This window comes from Talpa europaea (genome assembly GCF_964194135.1).
Source record: "Talpa europaea genome assembly, chromosome: 2".
Lineage (NCBI taxonomy): Eukaryota > Metazoa > Chordata > Mammalia > Eulipotyphla > Talpidae > Talpa > Talpa europaea.
The window spans coordinates 45,205,829-45,217,172 of NC_140068.1; the positions used below are offsets into that span (position 1 = coordinate 45,205,829).

General features: G+C 41.9%; 1 protein-coding gene across 2 annotated transcripts in view; it reads right to left on the reverse strand.

Moving 5' to 3' along the window:
- PRDM1 (PR/SET domain 1) overlaps positions 1 to 6,778 on the reverse strand; it is a gene marked incomplete at its 3' end in the record, with an annotated part of 16,205 nt that extends 9,427 nt beyond the window's left edge. For both annotated transcript variants that reach the window (XM_084227707.1, XM_084227706.1), the window contains exons 1-2: positions 6,388 to 6,778; positions 4,591 to 4,839 (exon numbers count right to left, since the gene is read on the reverse strand). In XM_084227707.1, the coding sequence (XP_084083833.1) occupies positions 4,591 to 4,839; positions 6,388 to 6,429 (291 nt within the window). In that variant the 5' untranslated portion in view covers positions 6,430 to 6,778. The remainder of the gene's footprint in view (positions 1 to 4,590; positions 4,840 to 6,387) is intronic.
- Positions 6,779 to 11,344: the final 4,566 nt, after the last annotated feature.

Here is an 11,344-nt window from a genome sequence, read left to right on the forward strand (position 1 = left end):
GCCAATAATTAGCAGTTGATATTTTCAACATATCCACTTTAAAGCAGTAATTTTAAGAAAGGTACTCAACTGGTTCATCAACTTTGTTTTAAATTATAGTCTCTTGCAGACAGTGTCTTAGGAGTCAGAGCTTGATTATCAACAAGTAGCATTACACTGAGGTCAGAGTTTTTCTTCTGAATTGCCATTCTTTTAGCCAATGGGCCTCTTGGTTTTCAGCTATCAATCTCACATTAACGAATATGAGAAAATAACATTTTCTCATAACAAAAATGAAGTCAACTGGAATACTGTTCCTATAAAGAAATTTCAGGACGACATAAGTTATCCAATACCTATTTGAGCAAAACTATGGGCCAGTGAATGGAGATGCTATAAAGGAGTACTGGAAATAACTCTTGCCATTAAATAACCTTACAAAAGCAAGTCAGCAGACAAGACATCAGAACAATTAAAGAGGAGAATCTGTGGAGGGTCTCTACAAATTCTCCAAAGTCCCAAACAAATAGAAGAGTCTCAATATTAGGTCATCTACCTAAGTGGAACAGAACCCAAACATTTTAAGTTTCTGTACTGTAGGATATAGATAAAATTATTTATATGGATAGACACACAAAATCTTAAAATTTCAAGGCTGGGAGGAATCACGCATCTGTATTCATTCTCAGTCCAGCACTCTAATCCACATCTGAGATACTATTCAAAGAGGACATAAGAACTACAACCCAAAAATTATATAGTACTCAGTCAGGTAGCTGCAAAGGGGGTAGAGGTGAGGATAAGAACTAGGGTCGGCTGTTTGCAATGCGAAGTAGAAACACAAGGCAGAGTTCTCCCCCTGGCCCTAAAAAGATCCAGATATGCGTCATACTAACAACATGCTACCCTCAGAGCAAGCATGTTATACACAGTAACGTGGCATGTGCCTTGAATTTCTCAGTGTGAAAAAACCAATTTAGACCACGTTCACCTAGCTCAGGAAGGAAAGTCACTGGAACTGACCAGGGTCCTAAAGAGTTAGTGCTGGGGACAGGCTGCATGTGCCTTCCATAAACCTTGTGCCGGTGAGAGGCAAGAGGACGCTGGTCTCACCACTTCCTCGCCCTACCAGGAGCTTTTCTATTCTGGATGTCAGGTGCAGGAACTGGCCCCTGCATCACTTGGGCAGATCTGACTATATGCCACTGGCCTTAGTTACAGAACACACCGTGACACTCACAGCATCCATGCAAAAGATATCACAATTTAGGATGGTTGAGTGGGGTGACGAAAGAAAGTCTGGGAGACTAAGTTTTTTGTTTCATTTTTTTAAAAAGAAAATTTCTACCTTTGAGAACAAATATATACACACAGCAATGGGTTTTAAGCAAAAACATCAGTGACGTCTAAACGTGTTAGGAGCATCTTCATGCGGAATGACATTAAGATCATTTTAATTACTCTCTCTCCCCCTCCCTGAATCCGACCACATAAATAGGTCTCATTGGATTAAATTTCTATTTTGAATATAAGGAAACAATTGCATTGAGATGACTAGAACTGTAGTGGACCAAGACTTCAGCCTGTAATTCATTCTATTTTTTTTAAAGGGGTGGAGTGAATGGAGATGTTTTTGGAAGATTTCCTCCTTAATTATCTTTGTATTAAAGGAAACACAGTAATACCTCAGTATGCTGTCTGCTAAATAAAAGACAGTATGAAGATGAGGGAATTGCATGTTATGGTGAGATACTTTTTACAGATGGCTTGAGTTAATAATGGACTTCAATCAAAATGGACACCAAGTGAGTCCCCACCACTGGCCTGATGTTTATCACCACACAACTTCAGGAGGTCAGATTCAGAGTCACAGTACCTGCTAAGTATAAACAATCTCAGTATAGATGACTGCTTCTAAAATATAGATGTTTAAATGATCTTTCTGTATTTAAATATTCATAGATTATTTCAGGACAAGGGGAAAATCCCCTTAAAAGAATAACTCATCAGTTAAAAATGTTTTAAAAGTTTTGAATAGTATGTCTATATTTGGTTTGAGTTCTGGAAATAGGAAGTAAGAAATGCTTTGTTAAAGGTGAGGAAAAATTCTACGCCCAATCTAAAAATGAGGGTCAAGATCAGACTATGGTTTGTATGTTTTGTTTTTAACCCCCCCCAAAAAAGGTGCTGACACATAGCACAAATTCATAATGAAAAATGGTATTGTTAGAAAAAAAATCCCCAGTATGTCAGCACAATAGTACATAATGTAACATCTTCTGCTACTTAAATGAAAACATTTAAAGAAAGGCAAGATAAAAAGTCGGATAAAAACTACACGTAGAAAGGCTTTTTTCCTATTTCTACAGCTCACGGGGCTGAAAGGACTAACTGAATAATGATAATGTAAACATTTCACCAATCTTAGAGGATTCTATTCTAGAACTAGTTGCAGCTCCTCACACCTTCAATGGCTCAATTCTACAGTCCTCTTTCACCACCTTAAGGGAGCTGTCCCTTCCCAAAGCTCAAAAAGGAAGGAGGGAGAAAGAGAAAAACAGGTACAAATTCTAGAGTACGCTTAAGAAAGTATTACATTTAGGTTGGTTTCCTGGTAACTCTTTTGATTAGGGACTGAAAATGTACTATTCTATTCAAGTGTTTCAGTTCAAGAAAACATGGGAAAACAGAATAACAAAACCCAGATCTCCTAAGTTAGTTTGGAAAAACTTCCTCTATAGGAATAGAGGCATTGAAAAGTTTTCTGGGTGCTGAACATACTGAAATACAGAATTCTACGTTCAGAGGAAATTAAAAAAAAAAAACACTCAAGCTAAATAAAGGATCGGTCTGAAATACGTTAGGACGATAAATAAAACCACAGTGACACCAAGAGGGGCCAGTGCAGCATAATCAAGGAGCACTGGTTGAGGAAGTCAGAACTTTGCTCTGGTGCTAACTACACATCTTGGGTAAGGGACTATCTTTCTGAACTTTGAACTACATGATCTAAGGGCATTACCTGATTTAGCTATTATTTGAAATAGAATGATGGAAACTGAAAAACTTGAGCTAAGTGCTAGACTACAGATAAGAACATTATAGAATTAAAAGACAAAATGACCCACAGCAGGAAGAGCTTTATTTCCATCCAAATGGGCTGGGCATGCCAACAGCACTAATGAATCCTAGGAACAGAACAATATTGTGGCAAATCTGATGGGGGGGGGGAACACATCACCTTTTAAAGCCATAGCCAAATCTTAAATACCCAAAGAAATTCTACATCAATTCCATAGGTCACATATTAAGAGACTTTCTACTGAGGAGAGTGTTACTTTCAGGAAGAGGTATAATTAAGGCTGACCCCTGGGGTTAGTTTTTTTTTGATAATGTTCTTGTACAACTACAATTCAAATTTTGCTTTTTGCAAAATCGGCCTCCACTCTCCCAGCAAGGGGAAAAAAAAAAAAATGGTTGCGCGTTAATGAAACTCAAAGCAGAGTTGCTCTATTTAATTTTAGACAGCTGTGTCTTCCCTTCACTAAAAACATTGAACTCAGACACACAAACAGGAAAGAGACAAAGTATTTCCCAAACAGGCTTCCCGACTCCTTCAAAAGCTATTCCTTGGGGGAAGGAAGAAAGTGATTTGACATGGCTATCATGAATTTTGTCCCATGTACAAATTATGGATTCCTACAATAAATGATCCCCTTTTCATTATTTTCAAAGGCAGTAATAGAATACTGACAGTGGCCTGTGGTTAATGGGGGTGGTGGTGAAGTCTGTTGAAGGGCAGATCCCTTCAACTCAGTCTAGCAGCAGACCAGTGAGAGCAACTGCAGTAGCCGAATCCTCAAAACAAGAGGTGGTTCTGCAAGTTATTTCACAGCTAAACATCACGCCTAGCTATAATTGTTATATAAAAGGGTAAACACAATTCCTTTGCTCATTCCAAGTTTGGGTTTTCAGCCCCTTTGAAACAACAAAGAGTGTACCCACTTCAGAGACCCATAAGGAATCAGCCTGCCAGTCCAGCCAGAGCAAAGGAGCTGCCACAGATAAACAGTGGTTAGCTCTGAAGTCATCGGACAGAGGACACTTTTACATGAACCTCTGCCCAGTTTATACCATCACTTCAATTCATAAACACGTCAAGGTTTTGAAAATAATTTTAGAAACCCAGCTAATAAAGCTTGCTCGTTAAAAAGAATAAAGCCATCTAATGACCAAAAGAAGACAAAAGGATCATGACCATCTTTTTTTCTAAGAAAAAGTTTTCCCTCTCAGAAGCCAGTATAGAGTTAGGGAACCAGGGCCAGTGGGTCCAGAGTGACCCGAGACTTTCTCATGCTGCAATTTGTTTTTTCCAAGACATGTCAACTTGCCAAAAATTTGAACTGTTTATTAATGAGTATGGCACAGTTGAGAGCTAGATGATAGGAGAAGGAACTCGTAGGGAAAAGAGAAATCAATAAAAGAAGTGCATCAAGGGATCAATTATTTACTGATACTTACAGATTGTCACAGATATACGAGACCTCAAGGGCAAGTAGGGAGATTTGGCGCCAGGTGCCAATCTTCTTCAGCAATAAACCAGAGGCTTACCTCTTTGCTGTTTGTGCTATATTTGAAAAGCAGATTCCTTGGTAAGGATGCCTCTGCCTGAACTGAAGTCCCTCCATCGGCACCAGAATCCCAGGGGTGGTCATTCACAATGTATGTGCACTTCTCTTCAAACTCAGCCTCTGTCCACAGAGTCATATCCGCGTCCTCCATGTCCATTTTCATGGTCCCCTCGATCCCCTGTGCCAACCTTTCAAACCTCACAGCGCTGGAGCTATACTTCGGGGCAGCCTGGAAGAGAAGGGAAAGGCCTTTAATCCCCATTGTCCTGTGGCTCCCTCGGAGAGCTATGACTAATACAGTAGTCTGAAGACTTTAAACGCAGATGCAGAGTGCTTGGTACAGTTGAGTAAGAGCCAAAAAGTCGTATAAGGAAGACTGCCTTGAAGAAGCAAGGATTTTAAGTGCTGCTCTTAATTAAAAAGAAAAAAAAGTGTGGCAATTTCATGGGGGGGGGGGGGAGAGAGGAGAGTGAAGAACAACCTTCGAACAATCCCAGCCTTTACCTCTCACCGCAGAAAAATGTTGTGGGCGCTCAGTCCTATATCCCAGAGCGCCTGGGGTCATGGCTGCCAGACCCTCAGCGCTGTGGAAAAGCTGCCTCAGAAAAGTGTCACAAACAAGGAAAGGAAGAGGAAGGAGCTCTGTCTGCCTCTGAATGAAGCTAAAAATGGAAAGCGCGTGTGGTGCAGGAGCGGAACCCAGCCTGCCTTTTCCAAATGGGGAAGACTGAACTTTCCCACCAGCTCCCAACGCAAAACAACTTTCAAAACAACCCGCCCCCCACCCCCCCTCTGCTGTGCGCTCTTTCATCCTCTCGCATGAAGGCTGAAAAGGGTTGCATCCTGCCAGCATCACTGAGCTGCAGCTTTTCAGAAATCATTTGGGCCACAGGAAAAGAGGAGGAAAAATGGGTGGTGGTGGTGGTGGGGGGGAACTCCCTGCAGTTTCTTTTGACTTGTGGGCATCTCACGCCAAATTGAAAAAGCAAAAACAAAACATGAAACTGTTCAATAGAATTCCCTGGAGAGAATTCCTTTAGGAGCCCTCAGCTACAAATAGCACTTTCCATTTAAATCTGAAAGTGTACGAATTCCCAGAAGTCACTGATGTGCTACGGTTTACTGTAACTAAAGTTCTAACAAATATAGACGACTCCGAGGACCAGCTCTGCATCCAGCTGAAAATTGATAAGCATATTCCCGCAAATCCCGCCTCCCACCTCAGGAAAAGCGCTTTTCAAAGAGAAAAGAAGTCAACAACTTCTGCAAAGTTCTCCCATAGAAGTATGTTTAATAAAAAATAGGAACTTGGGTATCTTTTCCGTGTATGAATTGTCCTTAGAACGCAGCCCTCACAGAGGAAGTCCTTCAAACACGCTGCTGTTTCTTCCCTAAAGACGATGCTTTCCTCAGAAAGTTAGATGCGAGGTTCTCTTATTTCTCGAGTTAAAATCTAAATAAGCATGTTCTAACATGTACAGCCATGATGCCAGATACATGTGAAAATTGAAAAAAATGAAGCCAAGCCGGAATAGTTCCACTGTTTGACAGGGGTGGGCAGGAGCCACTTACTGAAATGTCAAAGAATTGACAATTATGCCCAAAACTGAAAGGGTTAATGATTCATAAGGAAAAAAGACTTACTATTCACAATACTAAATGCCCTAAAGTAGAAGCATTGCTGGTCTCCAACCAAGACTACGTTAGCCAAAAAAAAAAAAAAAAAAAAAAAGTTTTCAGATCAATTTCAGAATAAAAACAAGATCAAGTTCCTTACCAAGGTCGGACCCACACGTTTTTCCAAGCAAATATCCAACATCTGAGACAAGTGTCGCTCATGTCTACACCGTCCGCATCGCCTCCCGCGTCCCCTCGCGGCCGGGGCGGGCGCGCGCTCCGCTCTCCTGCTGGCTCGGGCGGCCGGGGCGCCGCGTCTGCCGGGGCGGACAGGTGCTGTGCGCTGCCCGCGCTGCGCGCTGCCCCTGCCTCTCCGCCACACAGGAGGGCCGAGTGTCACTGCAGCACCAGTGTGTGTTAACCAGAGCGGCCGTTCCTTTCCCCTCCCTTTTTTGCTGCAAATTTCCCATTCGTTGATTCATCCGCCAGAAGTGGGGGGCGTGGCCACACCTGCAGTGCGCGGCGCCGCGCGGAGCGCAGCTCAGGGCTTTCCCCCAGATTGTGAGCCGCCCAGAGCTTCCTCTCTCCGCTTGTGAATTCCAATATTTACTTGGAATCGTCTTACTTCCCTTGGAAGGCGCTTAAACCTCGACGTTTACTTGGGCTGTATTGTATTCTAAATACTCCAGACCTGCAGTGACTTAGGAAGGGGGCACTCATTCCTCACAAGAAGGGAAACCTTAAAATTATCTAAAAATGTTGTGGTTCCTCAGCTCAAATCCAGTTACTGAATACACAAAATTTACCCGAAAAGATCAAGCCAAATTAGTTTTGCATCTAAAATAATACACTGTAGCTGTGTCGTCCTCAAGTTGTGTGGATGAAATACATGTTTCCCCCTAACCTCCCCCCCACAAAAATACTCAGAAGCTTCCGTTTCTGCTGCTAACATATCTTCCCATTTGGCAGAACTCACTTCCCTCTTTCAACTATTTAGTAAATAAGGAAATAGGAAAAAGTCATAATCCTACAGATTAAAATTTCTTTGCCTTTCTTCTCTCCCCCAAAGCCACAGCCAGACTTCCAAGAAGTGTGTAAGCAATGTGTAAAGGGAATGATGAACTGATCACTGTAAGTGGAAGACAGACGGAGGCAGTAATTAGTGAGGCTCATTCCGAGCCCTGTCCGGCTCTTCCTCCAGCCCCGTCAGTCCTCTGTTGAAGGAAGGACATCCTGTGATGATGGCATACAATGTCCTGTTTGTTTATTATTAAGAGCGTGGACCTTGCATTCCTGCTTCTCATTACAAAACAAACCAGATGCTTTACTTCCTTCAATGGTCTTGTGCCTTCAGCAAGGAATCCTCTAATTCAGAGAAACAATGATGCAAAGGATCCATTTATAGTAAGCACCCCATTACATTTCTGTTTAGATCACAGTAACACAAGTCCCCCACTTTTCCTGCTTGCCTCATGTAGTTGCTTGTTTTTAAAATCATCTCTCCTTCAACCAGGGGCTGCAATGTCGTTTCTAACATTTTAAATACACATGTGCATGTGTATATACCCATGTAAATACCCATGTCCCTACACACACACACAAACACACACACACACACACCCACGTACACACACCCAGTCCCAACCTAATGATACCAACTTAGTCATACAATGAAGTGGACATGTGAGTATTTGTTTACAGGAACAAACAAAACAAAGCAAAACAAAAGTTCAACTCAATCATAAAAATATGTCTGTTTATATTTAAAATGTCTTTTCTCTCTTTTAGAAAAAAACTCTTTAGAATTTGTTTTTTGGAGGGAGCAGAGTGGGAGGCAAAAGATTATGTGCCAGGAAATGATATTTGTGTCTAAAGTCCTTCCACAATCTCTGTAGTACAGAACAATTAAATTCCCACTAGGGGACATAAGCAACACACACTCCCCCGCTTCTGCCTGGTGACCTGTTATTGCATGTTTTGCCAAAGGGGACGCTAGCACCAAGAGGAAGCAGGACTTTTCGTGGGCAGATGTGCTAGGGGTATAAAATGAATGAACAATTCTTTAAGCAGTTCTCAGAAAGCTCCAAGATGATAATTAAACAACAGAAATCCAGCCCTCTCAAGAGGGTTTATTAAGTGATGCTGAGTCAGCGCCACAATGGACAGGAAAACAATGTAGTCATACTGAAGGCCGGACTGCTGTTCCACAGTCTCGCCTGCAGATGTTAAAGAGTATTTCACTTCCCTTTTAGAATTAAACCCTGTTCTTAGGCCACATACACCATGCAAGAGCTGGTGAGTCAATCACGATGGAGTAAGGGAATAGGCAAAAAGTTGGATATTTGAGGTGGGAAGAGGCTATTTTAAGCCAACTATTTACTTTAATGACTGGAAGATGCCAGTGAATCAGCTCACTGTTAATTAATATCAGCCCGCACTCACCTTCAGAGGTGGTGAAATGGGCTTGAGTCTAAGGAGGACGCAAACTTCAAATACCAGTGTGGGGCTTAGCCAGGCAACCCTAAAATTAGTTCCAGGTGTTCTAGCTCAGCTGGACAAGGCCATGAGTGGAACTTTAAGGAAAGTAAATTTTGAGACACAGAGTGTTGGAATATAAAATCCTTCAAATGTTTGCTTCTTATCTCAAAATGATACCCCCCAAATCCAAGCCAAACCAATTTGAATGCGGTTATAGCCATGAAGGATAGGCAGTAATAAAAGTTAAAATGAAAGATGAAAAAAAAACAAAAAACAAAAAACAAAGGGTGTGGGAATAAAGGAAAGGAAGCATGGCTTCATCATTAGGAAAAGCATGTCATATAGTCATATTTAGGTATTGTCCAGCACAACGGAGTTAAAGGGGAAGAAGAGAGAGTGACCTTCTGAACTTCACCCCTTCTAGAAGGCCTGACCATAGCATTTAGAATGCTTAGTAGAGCAGGGCAAGGTTGGTGTTGGTACAGCTGTGCAGAGAGAGCTATCAGAGGCTGCCACTCTCTGGAATCTGAAGTCACAAATGCTTGTTTCTAACTTGGTGCATTTTTAGAAATTGTATTATTTCCCTTCCCTTTTGGTGTTTTTAGACACCAAAAGCAAAAAACAAAATTAAAAAAAGCAAAAAACAAAAAAACAAAAAAACCCTAGTAACCAACTCTGTTATCTTTATTAACTAGCATTTCTCACAGTTATCTCACTGAGTTTTCACAAAGGGAGCAAAGCAGGAATAATTCAGCTCTCAGAAACCCCCTCTATTCCTTTGATGGTATCATCACACAGCTCATCAAGCCCATGTGCTACAGGGCCCATCGCAGTTATTAGGTGGGTTGAGAACAGCAAGGTAAGCAGCCAGATGACTGCATAGGGGAAGAAGACTATGGCAGAATGAAGGGAAATTTAGTATCAAATCTAGAAACCTGACTCTACTGAGGGGTCCAGGGTGTGGGGGGGGGGGCGGGAATTATTCTTTCCTAAGGAAAGTAGAAAATGGGATGAAATGTGCCCAAGATGAAACGTGTTTTCATTTTCTAATTCAACTCCTGCTATACCCAAACAAGGTCAATGACAGACTAACCACATCAAGAGAACACCCCCCACCCTCTTCTTCCCACTCCCTACCCACCCACCCACTCTCAACCCCACACCCATTTTCCACTTCCTGTAAGTTAGGCATCTTCATGCTGGTAAACATTTGGGGACCAACTGCAAGCTTGAGCTCTAAAAGAGGGGCATTACGGCTTTGAAGCCCTCCCACATGTCTCAAAGCCAGCTGAGATCTAGAGGGACACTTGGTTTTTAAACTTTAACAGCCCTTTCAACTCAAATCACGGGGCTCAGCTTTCTGGCTGCCTTTTTTTCCTCAAGCCAGACAAGAAGAACGAGTATGTGTGTGAGTGAGAGAAAATGTATGTATGACACATGCTATGTTACAATACAGTGTGTGTGTCACTGGTATGATATGTGTATGATATGTTTCGATGTGTTGCATCAATTTAAAAATAGCACAAGCCTTCCTTCTCGTGACACAGCTCACCACCCCAACACTTTGGGCAAAAACATTCAGGGCTTCAACGCAGGGATGGTGATTCTAGGGGGCTGTGGATGGGTAGAAATGAAGTCAGTGTTTTGACTTCCCTAATAAAGGACACAAAAGTAAGTATGAAGGACCAAAGTAGAGATCCCTCCCCTTTCAAGGAATAAAGATCTGATAATTGCTATCCAGATAAGTATTTAAAACCCACACAATTTCTGTGGTCTGGGTATTTACAGGACTGCCTGTGTACCACAATGTGTGACTCTTTTTTAGCCTGCCCTTCAGACAGTGTGTTCTTATCACATCATTTACATATTTTTAAATTATTCATTGAGTTTGACAGCCACCAACTTAATAAATAACATCAGCAATTATGATCACTTCCATATGATTTGTGGGGAAACTAAGGTGGGTTTCTAACATTTGTTTTTCTTCCCAATTATGTTTTTATTTTAGTGAACGGTTGGACAAGAGAGGGATTTGCCTTTGTGAAGACTGTGAGGAAGGACATGGGAAAGAAGATCATTTCTGAACCCTGAAAACATTTTGTAACCTTACATGTGGTGCGAAAAAAAAAAAATAAAATGGAACTAACTGAAAGATGACAAAACATGGACTGTGATGAAGGGGAAAGAACAGCAGGAACGGTGTATGTTCTGAAACTCAGTTTGCTTTACCTCTTCTCCTCATTTAGGGAGTAGACTCTGCACAGAGAATAAAGACTGTGGAGGCAAATGTTTGCTTCTCTCACCTTTCAGCAGGAGGGGCGGCCACAGTGAAAGAGGAGGGACCCAACGCCGAAATGAAAATGTTGCAGATGGGAGTCTTTTACTAGTGCTAAGAGGGGTGAACTGGCTCTAAAACAAAGGTAAAGGATGAGCAGAAACAGCAGCCAGAAGAGTAGCCGAGAGGCCTGGAGAGCTGTGTGGCTGGAGGAGCACTCCCTCAGAAGGAGAAAAAGTGCCCCAAGTTGGGTCTACCATTGTGCTTCCCTGAAGCCACAGAATGTTAAACAAATGATGAAGGAAGAATTAGTTCCGACTGAAAGTGGGCCTAACAATTTCTTCTCATCCTTTCTCAGGGAAGG